General features: G+C 36.9%; 2 protein-coding genes across 5 annotated transcripts in view; one reads left to right on the top strand and one right to left on the bottom strand.

Moving 5' to 3' along the window:
• The window catches only part of LOC100023417 (zinc finger protein 420-like), a 621,149-nt gene that overhangs the window by 118,012 nt on the left and 482,923 nt on the right, over positions 1–20,214 (bottom strand). The window lies entirely within an intron of this gene.
• monDomV1R1293 (vomeronasal 1 receptor monDomV1R1293) lies at positions 17,262–18,254 on the top strand. Its single transcript, NM_001166824.1, is given in 1 exon segment — positions 17,262–18,254. A coding segment is annotated over 1 exon segment (993 nt).

The following is a 20,214-nucleotide window of genomic DNA, read 5'->3' as shown; positions in this document are numbered from 1 at the left end:
AATTCCTCATTTGTATTAATTAAAACCTCTATAAAACCCAGCTGACTTGGGTATATTTCATAATTGGGAATAGTTCCCTGGCGACCACCTTATATTTGATTTAAAACAAGACACTGTCTTGAACCATATTATCTGCCACAGTTTATGTCTTCCACTATTTTATTCATCACAGCCAGGAGCACTGGAATTTGACTATAATATTCCTTGGAGTTTCCTTTAGGAGTCACTTTCAGGTGGTGATTGGAGGTTTCTTTCCATTTCTATTTTGCCCACTGGTTCTAAAATATCAGAGCAGTTTTTTCCTGATAATTCCTTGGAAGATGATATCTATATTCTTTTTTTGATCATTGATTTCAGTCAGTCCAATAATTCTTACATTTTCCCTCCATGAACTATTTTCCAAGTCAGTCATTTATTCAATGAGATAATTTCACACTTTCTTGTATTTTTCGATTATTTTAAATTATTTCTTGATGTCTCATGGAGTCATTGCATTCTACTTGCCCAGTTTTAATTTTTAAAGAATTTTTTTCTCCAGTAAGCTTTTGTGCTTCTTCTGTTTCACCAACTCTACTTTTTAGAAGATTCATTTCTTCAGTGAGTTTTTATGCATCTTTTCCCATATGGCTAATTCTACTTTTTAAGAAATTCTTCTTGGTGTATTTTAGTGCTTCTTTTACCATTTAGCTTATTCCATTTTTATGTTATTTTATTCAGTATTTTTTGTGCCTCATGCATTGAATTGTTGACTATTTTTCCTTGGCTTTTTTCATCATTCTCATTCCTTTATTAGCTTCCTTTAAGTCTCAATTAAAATACCATTTATTACTGGAAGCCCTTCCTAATCCCTCTGAATTCTAGTGCCTTTCTTCTATTTAGTATTTTTTAATTTATTTGGTTTGTAGCTTGTTTTGTATATATTTGTTTACATGTTGACTTCTGTAAAGATTAAAATTTAGGGGAGATGGGGAGACTGAGGCAGGTAGAAATTAGTTTCTCTCTGCAAGGAGTATTATATTTTTTAGAGGTTTATTAAAGGTTAAAGATTAAAGAATATACAAGTAAGAAACATGTGCCTAGGCCAGAGGCCTAGACAAAATAACCTCACATCATGCAAGAGACCGCCTGCTCCAAAACGGAAGTCCAAAAAAAGCCAAGAGTCTCAAAAGCCTTTGAATCAGCTTAAATACCTTCTTGATCTTGGCCCAGGTGAGATTACAAGGCATTCTGGGGAAGTGGAGCAAAGACTCGTGGGGATTGTAGTCCTGTATTCGAGTCTATTTTTTACACTTCCCAGGAGGTGCTTTAGGATAGGGACTGTGTTTTGCCTCCTTTTGTATTCCCATAACTTATCCCAGTGTCTGGCATATAAAGACATTTAATAAACACCTAGAGAATGTTAATCAATTCTTTTTTCTTATTATCTTTCCCTCAAATTATCTTATATATACTTGTATTCTTTCCCTATGTGTTGCCTAACTCCTATGTAAATTTCTTGATAGAACTCTTATTTTTGTCTTCATAGAAAAAACATAATAATAATTCTGAGAATTTGAAATGCCCAATTGTCCATAGTTATTAACAATCCCATGCCCTATAGCCATGAGAGGTTCCACCATGTACCATCAGATGCCACATGGGGTTTTGAATGCAGTATGCTGAGTTTCATTCATTTTTTGACACTCATTGACATTTATAATAATTTCAACTCTTATTTATGTAAGAATAACAAGATTTATTGATAAGAGCACAGGCACCCCTAGACACAGCCCTAAGCATATTAAGAGCTAGCCTGTTTTGTATGACTGTCTTTGCTAAGGAATCAATCTTGACCTGGAGAAAAGATAGGGCTTTAGAAGATATGATTCTAACTGTATCCTGAGCCAATTTCTTAAGCTCAGCAGAGATAGTCCTAATAGAGTCCATGACTGCCATCATGCCCAAAATGGGAAGAGCAGTCCAGAAAAATCTCTGTGCTACAGAGGAAGTGGTCTTGATCTCTTGTTCCAGGTATGCCAAGTGAATCTCAGGGAATAGTTTTCCAATTATATTTTTAAGTTCTTTCTTCATGGCCTGAGCTGCACACTCGTCACTTGTATTCCTCAACATATCTTCTGAGTTACTGATAGATGACCTGGAATCATTCCTCAGAGGTCAATATATTCTAACTACTTCATCTCCTGATCACAGGCATCTTGAGTCCTAATGTATCACATTAGTTTAACCACAGCTTGATATTATCAGTCCTGTGTTGTATTTTCATTTATTTTATTAGATATTTAACAATTGCATATTAATCTTGTTTAGACCATCCTATAGATTTTGGAGGCTTCATTTGGAATGGGGGACTCCTCTCTGACACCTCTATCCCTCAGAACTGCTAATGAAGGATTTTAAGAACAGCTAGTCAGAGTCCATGGACTCAAAGTGCAGAAAGAGGCATCCATTTTCGGTGGGGACCACAGTGGGGATTACTTTTTGCTTGAAGATATTTGCCTATTACAAAGCTTCTTGTTTTGTTTTGCTTTTACTTTTGTATGAGGGGTGGATTGGCAGTAAGTAGTGGCAAATAGTGTTGCCGTGAGAGAATACATGGTACCTGAGAGTTGTTTTGATTTGCATCTCTCTGATTATAAGAGATTTAAAACACTTTTTCATGTACTTATTAATAGTTTTTATTTCTTTAACTGAAAATTGCCTATTCATGTTGCTTGTCCATTTATCAAGTGGAGAATGGCTTAATTTTTTTGTTCAATTGATTTAGCTCTTCATAAATTTGAGTAATTAGACCTTTGTCAGAGGTTTTTGTTATGAAGATTATTTCCCAATTTGTTGCTTCCCTTCTAATTTTTATTGCATTGGTTTTGTTTTTACGAAAACTTTTTAATTTGATGTAATCAAAATTATTGATTTTATATTTTGTGATTTTTCGAATTCTTGCTTGGTTTTAAAATCTTTCCTTTCCCAATGATCTGACATGTATACTATTCTGTGTTCACCTAATTTACTTATAGTTTCCTTCTTTATGTTCAAGCCATTCACCCATTCTGAGTTTATCTTGGTATAGTGTGTAAGATGTTGATCCAAACCTAATCTCTCCCATTCTGTCTTCCAATTTTCTCAGCAGTTTTTATCAAATAGTGGGTTTTGGTCCCAAAAGCTGGGATCTTTGGGCTTATCATAGACTGTCTTGCTGAGATCACTTACCCCAAGTCTATTCCACTGTTACTCCTTTCTGTCTCTTAGCCAATACCATATTGTTTTGATGACCACTGTTTTATAGTATAGTTTGAGATCTGGTACCTTCCTTTGCATTTTTTTAATGATTTCCCTGGATATCCTTGATCTTTTGTTTTTCCAAATGAACTTTGTTATGGTTTTTTCTAATTCAGTAAAAAAGTTTTTTGGTAGTTCAATGGGTATGGCACTAAATAAGTAAATAAGTTTGGGTAAGATGGTCATTTTTATTATGTTAGCTCATCCTACCCATGAGCAGTGTAACTGCAAAAATGTGTAAATGGCCAAACTGTAAGGTTTTGGCCACACTGGTAAGATAATTTTAGTGTCTTGATTTAAAATAAGTGGTCGCCATGGGGAAATTCCCAAATATGAAAATACCCAAGACAGCTGGGTTTTATGGAGATTTTAATTAATACAAATGAAGGAATTAAGGGAAGAAAAAGAGTTGAAATATTAGTTTATAGTAGGAAGGACCTAGGCCAATGGCCTAGGCCTGAGTCTTAAGGCAGAGACAGTCAGTCTTGATCAACTCACCACAAGATTTGTCCCAAGCAAAACTCCAATCCTTCACTGAAATCCTCAACTCCTGAACTGAGTTCAGAGACCCAGCTCCTCCAACTAACTCCAAACTCCAACTAGTCCAAACTCCAACTAACTTCAGAGAGAGAGACCTCTCCTTTTAAAGAGAAATTTCTCTTATGCCACCTCCCCTAAATCTTCACATCTACCAATCACAGTAGATGTTTTCCTAGAACTGACCATTCTTAGTTCACTTCTGAGTAGACCAAAACTTCACACCTCTTTGTTAAGCTTGCTCTTTGTAAATTGCTTTACCTTTTAGTGATTAATTTGACCTTCATAGGTACTTAGCACCCTTTTGTATTAGATCTAAAAATAGACCTAACTTAAGGTTCTAGCTTTACTATAAGTATGGGTTGGGGACTTGTTTTCATTGTTCCATCAGGAGTTTACAACTTTATCTTCCCCTAAAATATGCCTAAGTATGGGTGGAGTAATTTTAAAGTTCCCAATACATTCCTGATCAAGTACTTCCATTGTTAAAATAGGGAATAGCTTAACCAGATCTTCTAAGGTATAGTCTGAGAATTTTTAAGATTCACAGCAGTTAATGTTTTTCTAATTGTTTAAATCTAATTTTAATTGTGTGGAAAATGTTTGTAGTTGTGTTCATATAGTTCCTGTGTTTGTCTCCGCAGATAGATTCCCAAGTATTTTATATTGTCTAGGGTGATTTTAAATGGAATTTCTCTTTCTAATTCTTGCTGCTTAGATGTGTTGGAGATATATAGAAATGCTGATGACTTATGTGGGTTTATTTTGTATCCTGCAACTTTGCTAAAGTTGTTGATTATTTCCACTAGCTTTTTAGTTAATTCTCTAGGATTTTTTAAGTAGACCATCATGTCATCTGCAAAGAGTGATAGCTTGGTCTCCTCATTGCCAATTTTTATACCTTCAATTCCTTTTTCTTCTCTAATTGGTATTGCTAGTGTTTCTTGTACAATGTCAAATAATAGAGGTGATAATGGGCATCCTTTTTTCACTCCTGATCTTATTGGAAATGCATCTAGTTTATCCCCATTTCAGATGACATATCCTGATGATTTTAGATAAATACTGCTTTTTATTATTATTAGGAAAGGATCTTCTAATCCTATAATTTCTATTGTTTTCAATAGGAATGAATGTTGTATTTTATCAAAGGCTTTTTGTGTATATTGAGATAATCGTGTGATTTTTATTGGTTTTCTTATTGATACGGTCAATTATGTGGATGGTTTTCCTAATATGGAACCATCCTTGCATTCCTGGTATAATCCCACCTGATTGTAATGAATAATCCTTGTGATGAATTCCTGGTGTCTTTTTGGTAGTATTCTAATTTAGATGTTTGCATCTATGTTCATTAAGGAGACTGGTCTATAGTTTTCTTTCTCTGTTTTTGACCTGCCTGGCTTTGGAATCAGTACCATATTTGTGTCATAAAAGGAATTTGGTAGAACTCCCTCTTTGCTTATTATGTCAAATAGTTTGCATAATATTGGGACTAGTTTTTCTTTGAATGTTTGATGGAATTCACTTGTGAATCCATCAAGCCCTGGTAATTTTTTTCTTAGGGAGTTCTTTAATGGCTTGTTCAATTTCTTTTTCTGATATGGGATTATTTAAGAAGTTTATTTCTTCTTCTGTTAATCTAGGAACTTTATATTTTTATAAATATTCATCCATATAGCCTAGATTGCCATATTTGTTTCCATATAATTGGGCAAAATAGTTTTTAATGATTGCCTTAATTTCCTCTTCTTTGGAGGTGAGGTCTCCCTTTTCATCTATGATACTGTTAATTTGGTTTTCTTCTTTCCTTTTTTATTAGACTGACCAGTACTTTGTCTATTTTTTTCTTCAAAATACCAGCTTCTAGTCTTATTTATTAGTTCAATAGTTCTTTCACTTTCAATTTTATTAATTTCTCCCTTAATTTGTAGGATCTCTAGTTTAGTTTTCATCTGGGGATTTTTGATTTGTTCGCTTTCAAGTTTTTTGATTTGCATGTCCAATTCATTGACCTCCCTAATTTGTTAATATATGAACTCAAAGATATAAATTTTCCCCTTTGGCTGCATCCCATAGATTTTGAAAGGATGTCTCAACATTGTCATTTTCTTCAATGAAATTATTAATTGTTTCTATGATTTGTTCTCTAACTGGTTCTGGTATGCACTGGCTCTGACTCTGACTCCATAGGTAGGGTGGGGAAGAGTGGATCAGCTCGCATTTTGGTGAAAGCTTTTTCACTCCCTTATGGTGTGTAAATACCCAAATCCCACGTACCTTCAATACTGTACCCTACTGTACATTTCCTTTGTTCATATGAATTTGGGGTGTTGTTTTTTTTGCTTTTTGAGGTAGTCTGTATCATTAGGTAGTGAGGAGAGGAAGAGTCCTGTGTCTAGACTGCAGCCATGTTTATCCGGATGTCTCCCATCTGTATATTTTTAAAAGAAGAATATGCACAAGCCTGAGAATCTCTTTTGATTTACTAAGTTCCCTGGATTGCCAAAACCATGAAATAAATGCAGTAATGGAAGTCATCATCAAGTAGCCACCCTATCAGCAGGGACCTTCTCTTCTCCTAGACTGGCCATGGACCCACTTGGTAGCCTGGACAAGAACTTCCAGACTAGTGGAACTCGCCAGGATGGATGCTTTACTGTCCTAGAGAAGGAAAGCCGAACCAGGAATCATGGGAAAGGGAGGCTATGTGCCATGAACATGGGGGGTGATTTTACTCCTGAGATCTCTGAAGAAGAGTCAGAAAGTCAATACCTTATTTGGGAAGTAACTCCTGGAGTACAGCATTGTCACCTCTCCCTTGGTGTCTCTCTCTCTCTCTGGCATTAACATACTCTTTCCCAAGCTGCATGTGGCTACTTGTTGGGTTGTTTTATTAATCAGCTGTCATTGCAGGTGAAGATCTGCACCTGGGACAAGAGTTGGCTTCTTCTAGCTCCCCTTGCAGATAGTGTCCTATCTTCTTGGTGACATGATAATCACAGCCCTTGGATCCTGCATTTCAGGGGGTGACATCACCTGATCAAGTGCCCCAACTGAAGACACAACAGATAGACACACATTCTGATGATCCTAGACAAGTCCCAGAAAACAGCCCGAGACACCCACCTGGCAAGATCCCCTTCCAGAATGGTTGGAACAATTCACAATTCCATCAGTAATGCATCAGTGTCCCAATTTTGCCACAGTCCCTTCAACATTTATTATTTTCCTTTATTGTCATGTTGGCCAATCTAATAGTTATGAGGTGGTACCTCAGTGTTATTTTGATTTTCACTTCTCTGATTGCTGCGGTCAGGGTCCAGCCTCACTTGTGACTCCAGGGTTCCCAACAGGTGGTGAACAATCAGTCAAAATAAATAAAATAAAATGGATAACAAATGGAAGACAGCTTAATCTTAATGGCCATGGGATTGCTTTGCATCTAACAACTGCTCCACCATTCCCAGACTTGATTTTTATTTTTATACCCATTTTCTTGGCATGCAGATTGCATTACCTAACACACATGTTCAGTTAGGGGGAACGCCAGTGCTTTTTCTTTAAATAAAGTTTTTGAGAGTTCAAATGTATAGAGTTTTCTTTCAGCTTTACACCTAATTTTGGTTGCATTGATTTTGTTTGTACAGAAACTTTTAAATTTAATATAATCACAATTATTCCTTTTACATTTTGTAGTATTCTCCATCTCATGCTTGGTCTTAATTTCCTTCTTTTCTCATAGATATGACAGATGTACTATTTTATGTTTTCCTAACTTGTTTATGATTTCCCTCTTTATATTTAAGTCATTTACTCATTCTGAATTAATCTTGGTATAGGGTGTAAGATGTTGATCTAAACCTAATTTCTTCCATACTGTTTTCCAATTCCCCCAGGAGTTTTTTTTGTCAAATAGTGGGTTCTTGTCCCAAAAGCTGGGAACTTTGGGTTTATCAAACACTGACTTGCTACTGTCATTTACACAAGTCTATTCCATTGATCCACTCTTCTATCTCTAAGCCAGTACTATATAGTTTTGATGATCACTGCTTTATACAACAGTTTAAGATCTGGTCTCCATCTGTCACATTTTTTTCATTATTTCCCTTGATATTCTTGATCTTTTGTTCTTCCAGATGGATTTTGTAATCATTTTTTCTAATTCTATAAAAATGTTTTTGGTAGTGTGATCTTCAGATGCTTTTGGCTTGGTACTGATGAAATTTTCAAATTTGAGATGGTTTATTTACCTCTTAGCAACCAAGGTACAAGCAACTTCTGGTCTCTCTGAATGGCATAAAGTGGGCATCTATCTCCATAATGAATTAACAAATGAATAGATACTGGCTTACAAAACTAGTGTTTGATGTTCAAGAATTCTTGGAATATGGTAGTAACTATGGGTTTCATGAACAGGATGGGTGACAGAAAGTTCAATCAATGTATTAGGCATTATTCTCTTACAATTTTTACCTTTAATCCCATTACTGGCTGTTCCTTGTGTTAAGTGGAAGAATGGAAGACAGATGCTAGTAACATAATAAACAGACTAGCAGCAACAATAACTTATTTTGGAAAAGTATTTTTATTTGTTCTCCTTTGTCTTCATGGTTTTCACCTCAACCTGGAAAAATGCCATCCCATGACCACAGACCTGGCCCAGGCCCTCTCCTGACCAATCTACCTCTCTTTTAATCTGTCTCCTCCACACATTTCCAATATTTTATAAAGAAGGTGGAGGGAGCCTGCTGATTTCCCAACAGCACCCTACAGCTTTGGCTCTGGATTATTTGATTCTTAAACTTAAACCTCTGGAAGACAGAGGGTTTCCTTTGCACCTATCACACACACCTAGATCACATACTCCCAGAAAGACATATCCCATATAAGTCTATTAATTTCTGCATGAATATTATTATGAGAGGTAACATTTATAAAGATGTTTTCCTAAGAGACTTGAGTTCAGTCAAATGAAGGATTCACAAATTAAAGTCTCTACCCCAAATCTGTATTCTGGATAGTTCCCCAACACCAAACATTTCTTCATAGAATCTTTCTAGGGGCTAATTGTTCTTTTGTACATTAAGTCTCTATCACCAAAAATCAAGCTACCTTGTTTCCTTACATTTCCACTTTGAAGGTCTGGACATCAAGATTATTTTGTACTCTCAGAGCAAATTACTGTAGAAATCTATTCTCTTGACTGGCCTGTCATCCATTCATTCCCTCCTCACTGTTCTATCTCAGAAACTTGTTTCCCTCAATATGCACCTCATTCATGACCTTCCCCATCACATCTTTCCTTATAACTCTGCCTACTAGGACCACCCTGCAAAACATAATTCTTTGCTGTTTTGACTTTGTTTATATTCATAGATACAACTCATGTATATTTGACAAGCTAGCTCAAGGCTCCATAGCTGAAGGATAATCTGTCTGTTTTTAGAGGGATAAATGAATCAACCTCTGTGCCAAGATGAAGGACGATGCGATCTTGGGAGAAGGGAGGTGTTTTTTTTTCTGACTTGGAGATATGCCATGCTGAGTTCTAGACTCTTCAAGGACATCTTCCTGGAGAACGAGTGAGGGTCCATGAAGATGTTGAAATTATAAAGAGGCCAGCTTATTTGCATTATGGTCTCCAAGTTGAATAAAGTATTCTTTTTTCCAAAAAAAAAATAATTTTTTCCAAATTAGGCAGATCTTCTAGAAGCATTTCATAAACACTCACTATGTGCCAGTCACTGGGTTAAGAACTAACATAAACAGAGGGAAAGACCCTAACCTCAAGGAACTTATAGTAAATTAGGAAAGACAGGAATTATATAAATAACTAGATTATATATATATATATGTATATATATATATATAATGTGCAGATGCAAGTATGTAGATGTACACTCATACACAGAGACAGAGAGAGAGAAAGAGAAAGAGAGAGACAGAAAGAAAGGCAGGGAAGGAAAGGTAGTCACACCCTGGAGGGCTGGGACAGGTGCCCTTCAGAAGTTAAGATTTAAACTAAATCTTGAACAAATTAACCTGGTTTACTTTTAGGCCTCAGGTAACTAAGGCCATATCCTACAAGAATACTATCCTGGCACCTTTAATTGCTAGTATCCTCCACTCCATGAAAGTAATGTATAGCTATTTTGAAGATTTTTTTTTCATTTTCTCTATACATATTGTTTTCCCTCACGGAAATATAACCTCTTTGAGGGCATGGAATATTTAATTTAATTTTGTTTCATTATTTCCCTTTGTAGCCTATGAGCCTTTGACAATTTCCAGGATACAACATGAATATTAGGCATTTAATAAATGGTTTATAAATCAACATATGCATTTTTCTTTAGACCAATCTCCATTATAGAAAAAAACCCTGTAACTGTCAATTAATGATACTCTTTTTAAAAGTCTAGGGGAGACTTCTGGGTAATCATGGCTGCAATCTAGACGCCACACACTTCCTCTCCCCAGCACCGAACAAAATAGACTACATCAAAGGAGCATAAAAATCAACTTTGGCGGAACAGGACTCCCCAATACCCCACAGAGGCGAAGGTACGTGGGGTTTGAACATTTCCACACTATAATAAGGAGGAAAACCTTGCACAGAAACATGAACTGAGCCGCCTTTCCCCCCCCACCTCCCCCACCAAACCAGAGTGAGCTACTGGAGAGCTCACTGGGACAGCAAGTGAGTGGGGAACCTCTCTGTCTGGGGGAGGGGCACTCCAGGGTCCTTGGGATCTGGGGACTGCCAGGAAAAAACATCTCAGGGCGGTTTCATGGGAGAATCCGGCTCTGAGCACAAGGGGTCCTGTACTTGGGAAGGTTGCGTTGAGCATTTGGGTGGAGCTAAACACCAGGGGCAGACCACGCACTGATTATCTGGGCGGAGCTGTACACCTGGGCAGTTTGGCTGTGATCAGGGGCCCAGCACTCTAAGAAACCTCGGAGGCTGGGAAGAACTAGTCTGAGGCAACCTAAATTCACAGAAAACCCACCCATATCACCCAGACCCTAGACCAAAAAGGAAAGGGGAATAAAACCACCAAAGGGATGGCTCACATGGCCCAAAATCAAGCCTCCAGGAAGAAAGGGAAAAGGGTAACTACTGAAAACTTTTATGGTGGAAGTACCCAAGGAAAAGAAGAGAATGAGGATGAAATCCAAAAAAAAAATCAGAACATGCCTCCCAAAATGGAAACTATCAACAAGCTCTGGAAGAATTCAAACTGGAACTTATCCAAAAGATGGAAACTTGGAAAGAAAAATGGGAGAAAGAGATCAGCAGTCTGACAGATAAGACTGCTCAATTGGAAAAAAGAGCTCGAAGCATCCAATAGAAGGGCAGACAAAACTGAAAAATAAAACCAGTCCCTAATGACCAGAATTAAGCAACTCGAGGAAAGTGAGATCATAAACAGCAAGAATCAATAAAGCAAATTGAAAAAATTAATGAATTAGAAGAAAACATAAAATATCTCACTGAAAAGGTCACAGATCTGGAAAACAGAGGGAGAAGAGACAACCTCCGAATTATCGGTCTCCCAGAAAAACCAGAGATAAACAATAAACTCGATATTATTCCACAGGAGATTATAAAAGAAAATTGCCCACACATTCTGGAGCAAGGGGGCAAAATAGAAATAGAAAGGGCTCATAGAACACCCTCTATACTAAATCCCCAAAAGACAACACCTAGTAATGTAACTGCCAAATTCAAGAGCTTCCAAGAAAAGGAGAAAATCCTACAAGAAGCCAAGAAGAGGAGCTTCAGATATAAGGGGGCTCCCATAAGGATCACACACGACTTAGCGGCTAACACACTAAGAGACCACAAAACATGGAATACGATATTTAGAAAGACAAGAGAGCTGGGTCTCCAACCAAGAATCAACTACCCAGCAAAACTGACTATATACTTCCAGGGGAAAGTATGGGCATTCAACAAAATAGAAGATTTCCAAGCATTTGCTAAGAAAAGACCAGAGCTCTGTGGAAAGTTCGATATCCAAGCACAGAAAGCAAGAGAAACATGAAAAGGTAAATATGAAAGAAAGGGAAAAGGAGATAAATCTTATCTTTTTCTTTAAGTCAAACTCTCTTCTATAAGGACTACATTTACACCAAATCATATATATTAATATGTGGGGAAAATATTATGTGTGACTCTCAAAAATTGTATGCATCATAAGAGTAGTTAGAAGAAACATGCAGAGGGAAAGATTGGGGCATTAAGAAGATTTGGGGAAAGTGGGAGCAAAGAAAGGAAAAGGGAGGGGGGAAACATCGATAACACTAAGATTTACTTCAAGAAATAGGGGGTGACTTAATAGAATAATATTTCCCATATAAAGATACACATGGGAAGGGGAGGGGAAGAACTCTCATATGAGAAGGAGAGGAAGAGAGCGTGAAGTAGAAATACTTAAACCTTACTCTCAGTGAAATCAAATCTGAGAGGGAAGAACATCTAGATCCAATGGGATCCTGAATTCTATCTTATACAATAGGGAAAGAAAGAAAGGAAAATTAAGGAGGGGGTGGGGGAAGGGAGTATCAAAAGGGAGGGAGGGAGAGGGGAGAGGGGAAGGGAGCATAAAAGGGGAGGGGCTAGAAAGGGAAGCATCTCAAGGGAGGGGACTAGGGGGACTGACCTAAAGTAAATCACTGGTTCAAAAGGAGATAGCTAAAGAAGAAAGGTCAGAACTAGGGGAAGATATCAAAATGCCAGCGAATCCACAAATGACAATCATAACTTTGAACGTGAATGGGATGAACTCACCCAAAAAATGTAGACAAATAGCAGATTGGATTAGAACCCCAAACCCTACCATTTGTTGTCTTTTAGAAACAAATATGAGGTGGGTTGACACTCACAAGGTTAGAATTAAAGGTTGGAGTAAGACCTTTTGGGCCTCAACTGATAGAAAGAAGGCAGGGGTGGCAATCATGATATCTGACAAAGCCAAAGCACAAATAGACCTGATCAAAAGGGATAGGGAAGGTAAATATATTCTGCTAAAAGGAAGTATAGACTATGAAGAAATATCACTAATCAACATGTATGCACCAAATGGTATAACATCCAAATTTTTAATAGAGAAACTAGGAGAATTGAAGGAGGAAATAGACAGTAAAACCATATTAGTGGGAGACTTGAACCAACCACTATCAAATTTACATAAATCAAACCAAAAAATAAACAAGAAAGAGGTAAAAGAGGTGAATGAAATCTTAGAAAAATTAGAATTAATAGACATATGGAGAAATATAAATACGGACAAAAAGGAATACACCTTCTTTTCAGCACCACAGGGCACATTCACAAAAATAGATCATACACTGGGTCACAGAAACATGGCACTCAAATGCAGAAAAGCAGAAATAATAAATGCCGCCTTTTCAGATCACAAGGCAATAAAAATATTGATTGGTAAGGGTACATGGAGAGCCAAATCAAAAATTAATTGGAAATTAAATAATATGATACTTCAAAATCGTTTAGTTAGAGAAGAAATCATAGAAACAATTAATAATTTCGTTGAGGAAAATGACAACAGCAAGACATCCTTTCAAACCTTATGGGATGCAGCCAAGGCAGTACTTAGAGGAAAACTCATATCCCTGAATGTATATATTAACAAATTAGGGAGGACAGAGATCAAGGAATTGGAAATGCAAATCAAAAAACTTGAGAACAAACAAATTAAAAAAAACCCAGAAGAAAACCAAACTAGAGATCCTAAAAATTAAGGGAGAAATTAATAAAGTCGAAAGTGACAGAACTATTGAGCTAATAAACAAGACTAGAAACTGGTACTTTGATAAAACAGAAAAATAGACAAAGTACTGGTCAATCTAATTAAAAAAAGGGAAGAAAAAAGGCAAATTAACAGCATCAAGGATGAAAAGGGGGATCTCACCTCCAATGAAGAGGAAATTAAGGCAATCATTAAAAACTACATTGCCCAATTATATGGCAATAAATATACCAACCTAGGTGATATTGATGAATATATACAAAAATTACAAACTGCCTAGACTAACAGAAGAAGAAATAGATTTCTTAAATAATCCCATATCAGAAAAAGAAATCCAACAGGCCATCAAAGAACTTCCTAAGAAAAAATCCCCAGGGCCTTATGGATTCACCAGTGAATTCTATCAAACATTCAAAGAATAGCTAACTCCAATACTATACAAACTATTTGGCATAATAAACAAAGAGGGAGCTCTACCAAACTCCTTTTATGACACAAACATCGTACTAATTCCAAAGCCAGGCAGGCCAAAAACAGAGAAAGAAAATTATAGACCAATATCCCTAATGAATATAGATGCAAAAATCTTAAATAGGATACTAGCAAAAAGACTCCAGCTAGTGATCAGAAGGGGCATCCACCATGATCAAGTAGGATTTGTACCAGGGATGCAGAGCTGGTTCAATATTAGGAAAACTATTCACATAATTGACCACATCAACAAGCAAACCAACAAGAACCACATGATTATCTCAATAGATGCAGAAAAAGCCTTTGATAAAATACAACACCCATTCCTACTAAAAACACTAGAAAATTTAGGAATAGAAGGGCCATTCCTAAAAATAATAAACAGTATATATCTAAAACCATCAACTAATATCATCTGCAATGGGGATAAACTAAATCCATTCCCATTAAGATCAGGAGTGAAATAAGGGTACCCATTATTACCTCTATTATTTGACATTGTATTAGAAACACTAGCAGTAGCAATTAGAGAAGAAAAAGAAATTGAAGGCATTAAAATAGGCAGGGAGGAGACCAAATTATCGCTCTTTGCAGATGACATGATGGTCTACTTAAAGAATCCTAGAGATTCAACCAAAAAGCTAATCGAAATAATCAACAACTTTAGCAAAGTTGCAGGATACAAAATAAACCCACATAAGTCATCAGTATTTCTATATAATTCCAACACAGCTCAGCAGCAAGAACTAGAAAGAGAAATCCCATTCAAAATTACCTTAGACAAAATAAAATACTTAGGAATCTATCTCCCGAGACAAACACAGGAAGTATAAGAACACAACTACAAAACACTCTCCACACAACTAAAACTAGACTTGAACAATTGGAAGAACATTAACTGCTCATGGGTAGGACGAGCCAATATAATAAAAATGACCATCCTACCCAAATTCATCTATCTATTTAGTGCCATACCCATGGAACTTCCAATTTTTTTTTTACTTATTTAGAAAAAACCATAACAAAGTTCATTTGGAAGAACAAAAGATCAAGGATATCCAGGGAAATAATGAAAAAAAATACAAAGGAAGGGGGTCTTGCAGTCCCAGATCTCAGACTATATTATAAAGCAGCAGTCATCAAAACAATTTGGTACTGGCTAAGAGACAGAAAGGAGGATCAGTGGGATAGACTGGGGGCAAGAGACCTCAGCAAGACAGAATATGACAAACCCAAAGATTCCAGCTTTTGGGACAAAAATCCACTATTTCATAAAAACTGCTGGGAAAATTGGAGGACAGTGTGGGAAAGATTAGGTTTAGATCAACACCTCCCACCCTACACCAAGATAAATTCAAAATGGGTGAATGACTTGAACATAAAGAAGGAAATTATAAGAAAATTAGGCGAACACAGAATAGCATACATGTCAGACCTTTGGGAAGGGAAAGACTTCAAAACCTAGCAAGACTTAGAAAGACTTACAAAATGCAAAATAAATAATCTGGAATATATCAAATTAAAAAGTTTATGTACAAACAAAACCAATGTAACCAAAATCAGAAAGGTAGCAACAAATTGGGAAACAACCTTCATAAAAACCTCTGACAAAGTTTAATTACACAAATTTACAAAGAACTAAATCAATTGTACAAAAATAAAGCCATTTTCCAATTGATAAATGGGCAAGGGACATGAACAGTCAGTTCTCAGCCAAAGAAATAAAAAATATTAATAAGCACATGAAAAAAAATGCTCTACATCTCTTATAATCAGAGAGATGCAAATCAAAACAACTCTGAGGTATCACCTCACACCTAGCAGATTGGCTAACATAACAGCTATGGAAAGTATTGAATGCTGGAGGGGGTGTGGCAAAGTGGAGACACTACTTCATTGCTGGTGGAGTTGTGAATTGATCCAACCATTCTGGAGGGCAATTTGGAACTATGCCCAAAGGGTGATAAAAGACTCTCTGCCCTTTGATCCAGCTATAGCACTGCTGGGTTTGTACCCCAAAGAGATCATAAGGAAAAAGACTTGTACAAGAATATTCATAGCTGCACTGTTTGTGGTGGCCAAAAATTGGAAAATGAGGGGATGCCCCTCAATTGGGGAATGGCTGAACAAATTGTGTTATATGTTGGTGATGGAATACTATTGTGCCAAAAGGAATAATAAAGTGGAGGAATTCCATGGTGTCTTGAACAACTTCCAGGAAATGATGCAGAGCAAAAAGAGCAGAAGCAGGAAAACATTGTACACAGAGACTAATACATTGTGGTACAATCGGAGGTAATGGACTTCTCCATTAGTGGCAATGCAATGTCCCTGAACAATCTGCAGGGATCTAAAAAACACTATCCACAAGCAGAGGATAAACTGTGGGAGTAAAAACACTGATGAAAAGCAACTGCTTGACTAAAGGGGTTGAGGGGATATGACTGAGGAGAGACTCTAAATGAACACTAATGCAAATACCAACAACAGGGAAATGGGTTCGATTCAAGAATACATGTGATAACCAGTGGAATCATGCATCGGCTATGGGAGAGGGAAAGGTGCTGGGAGGGGGAAGGGGAGGAAAAGAAAATGATCTTTGTTTCTAGTGAATAATGTTTGGAAATGAAGAAATAAAATAATGTTTAAAATTTTTAAAAAATTACACACCAAAATTTTCATCAGATAGTCATAAAATTGACTTAGGTCAATAAAAGAGGGGCCCTGAAGGTCATTAGATAGTCTCTAGGTTTATGTGATCTAATGATCATACTAGGATATTACAAATGAAAATCCTCCATGGGAATTTTTTCTTGATTCTTTCCTGTTTTCCATTTGAGAATTTAAATGATGAGCTAAATATTCACTTCTTTTTTGGTTGACTTATTTAACTTCCTTTGAAAGAAAAAATTCTCACATAATTATTTAGGATCTTTAAGCTTTTTTAATACTAAGAATATTAATTCTGGTCTATGCTCCACAGAACATCAATGGTTTCATAACTGTCTTAATCTACTAATAGCTGTGGTTGACTGTATTAATTGAAGGTAGAAATGCTTTCTGTAGTCCTTCAGATTGGAGGAGATGTGTTCTTTGGAATGTGAATGAGCAGGAAATGTACAGGAATATCATGAATTCATTATGTTTCTATTCAGGTACTAAAGGCTCTGAATGAAAGCCATCTCCCAAGAAATGAAGAACATGAATCTTCATGAAAGTATTCTGACTCTTGCCTTTTGCATGCAGATTGCAATTGGGGTTCTGGGGAACTCTTTTCTGATTTGTCTCTTCACTGTCACTGTCCTCAGTGGACAAAGAATGAGACCCATAGATATGATTCTAAACCAGATAGCCTGGGCCAACTCCTTAATGATTATCTCCAAGAGCATTCCACAAACACTGGTAGCCATGAACCTGAAGAACTTCTTGAATGTCTATGGTTGTAAATTTTTCTTTTATCTCCATAGGGTATCTCGTGGTCTTTCCCTAAGCATGACCTGCCTCCTGAGTAGCCTTCAGGCTATCACCATTAGTCCCAGAAGCTCCAGATGGGCAGAGTTTAGGGATAAAATCCCACAGTACATGATCCCCACGTGTTCCCTCTCTTGGGCCTTTCATTTGCTATTAAATAGCATTGTTCTTGAGAAAGTCAAAGGACCAAGGAAATCTAGAAACATCTCAAACATCCTGTCTTATGGATATTGTTCCACTTCAGAGGCGACCACAGTTAGTACTACACTATTTATAGTTGTAGTCTCCTTCCCTGATGTGGTGTGTGTGTGGATAATGGTCTTTACCAGTGGCTACATGGTGTGGCTTCTGTATAAGCACCACAAGGAAGTCCAGCATATCCACATGGCCAACCTTTCCCCCAGATCATCCCCTGAGATCAGTGCCACTCAGTCTATCTTGCTCTTGGTGAGCACCTTTGTGTCCTTTTACTCAAGTAATTCCATCTTGGCAGCATACATACATTTAAGAAAGCCAGGACTCTGGTTGGTTCACAGCTCTACGTTTTTGGCTGCCTGCTTCCCAACTGTTAGCCCATTTGTGCTTCTCAACACTGACTCCCAGCTTCAAAAGTACAGTGCTCTGTTTTGGAGAAGGAATAAGCCACGTTTTTTGCCTTTCTCTGAATCCCTAGTGCCTAACCAAGAATCTGACTCATTAATAAGCTCTTTATTAGTTGAATGACTGATCTTTAACCTCAGTGATATAAGGTTCTTATTATAGTATTTCCTTTGTATTAATCTGTCCCTACCTCCCTTTGAGGATATTATCCCAAGATTTCATTTCCCAGAGGGAAGGATAAGTGGAGACTTACAGAGGCCTTTGCAAATGAGGTCTGTGACTGAACACAGAAGGAGGGTTCTCAGATTTATTGTTCTGCATGGCAATACTAATATCACAGAACATTATAATTGTAGGAACCAAAGAAAGAATCTAGTCCTATACTTTGCTGGAAAAGTTTTGTCATATTATCCCCCAAAAGTCAATCAGAGATTCTATTTTTTCTTCCAATGATACCTTCTCCTTGGGGACAGACATGAATGTTGTGAAAGTATTTGGTTTTCTTTTGCCTTTCCTTGTTTTCAGCCCAGACCTCTCTTGCTCTGTCATTGTAATACATGCCCTTTTTTCCTCATGGTACTCTTCAGGACTGAAGGAAACTATAAACAATTTTCCACATGACTGGTGGAACTGGGGAGATTTGAGGTAATACAAAGTTGAGTTGAACAAACCAAGGTAGTTAGGACCACTTCAAATAAAGAAGTTATGGAGATCCCAGATAGTTTACATTATATTTAGCCTTACAGTCATGAATCTGGATCAGAACCAGGGGTCCTGTTGAGGATCAAGTCAGCTTTCAAGCTGCAACAAACTCTTGAAGCCTCAAAGCACTTCCTCTCTTCCAGGTGAAATTCAATGACCATAGGCAATGGCCAGTGTACTAACTCACACACATGTCCACTGGTACATGTGTTATATATTTGGGAACCAGCATGGTACAAGAGGAAGCAAGCCCACTGGACTGCGCTCCTCAGCCCCTGGTTCAAATCCTGTCTCTGCCATTTATTGGGGTGGCCTTCAGTTGGGGTGAGCAGGATAGCCCTTCTAGCACTCACATATGAGTCAAACTTATGTAATTTAATGTTCTTTCACTTGCATTTCATTCTTTCCTTCTCATAAAATGAGGGCCAATCCCTGCTGTGCTATGTGTACTTGGGAAAAAACACAGAATTACTAAAGTAGTCAGAAAAATCAAGTCTTTAATCAGGAGAGGGAGAGGTCTGATAATCAGCCTCCACACAGAGCCCAGGCCCAAGAATATTACAGGGTCTCCACCTTAGGACTCTGGGGATGGATCACCCCACTAGATCATGACCCTGAGGAACAATAGAACTTCGGCACTCAAATACCTTTTAGGGAATGGACGGATCAGGAAAGTATGATTCATTGACATCACAAGGAAATAGTAGTATTCAAGCTACACTGACAAGATACAATGATGCCTGGGAAAGACAGCCTTTAAAGGAGAAACTAAAGGAGCTTAAGAAGGAAATAGACAGTAAAACTGTGGAGGACCTCAACTTTCCCTTATCAGAATTAGATAACTCTAACAAAAAAAAATCAATAAGAACAAAGTAAAGGAAGTGAATGAAATTTCAGAAAAGAGAGATTTAATAGATATCCAGAAAAAATTGAACAGGGATGGTACATTCACAAAAGTTGACCATGTATTAGGACATAAATATGTCACAACCAAATGCAGAAAAGCAGAATTAATAAATGCATCCTTTTCAGATCACAATTTGATAAAAATTATTATCAATACAGTTTCCTGGAAATGCAAATTAAGAATTAGTTGGAAAATGAATAATCTAATTCTTCAAAATTGGTGCCTCAAAGAATAAATCATAAAAACAATCACTGATTTCATTGAAGAGAATGATAATGAGAAGACAACATATCAAAATTTATGGGGTACAGTTAAAGTAGCACATGGGAAAATTTATATCTCTGAGTGCTTATATCAATATAATAGAGAAAAGGCAGATTAATGAACTGGGCATTCAACTCAAAAAACTAGGGGAGGAACAAATTGAAAATCACAAATTCAAGACTGAATTAGAAATCCTAAAAATCAAAGGAG

This window comes from Monodelphis domestica, chromosome 4 (genome assembly GCF_027887165.1).
Source record: "Monodelphis domestica isolate mMonDom1 chromosome 4, mMonDom1.pri, whole genome shotgun sequence".
In the NCBI taxonomy this organism is placed as follows: Eukaryota; Metazoa; Chordata; class Mammalia; order Didelphimorphia; family Didelphidae; genus Monodelphis; species Monodelphis domestica.
Note: the sequence above shows the minus strand (reverse complement) of the source record. Positions and strands in the feature narration are given on the sequence as shown.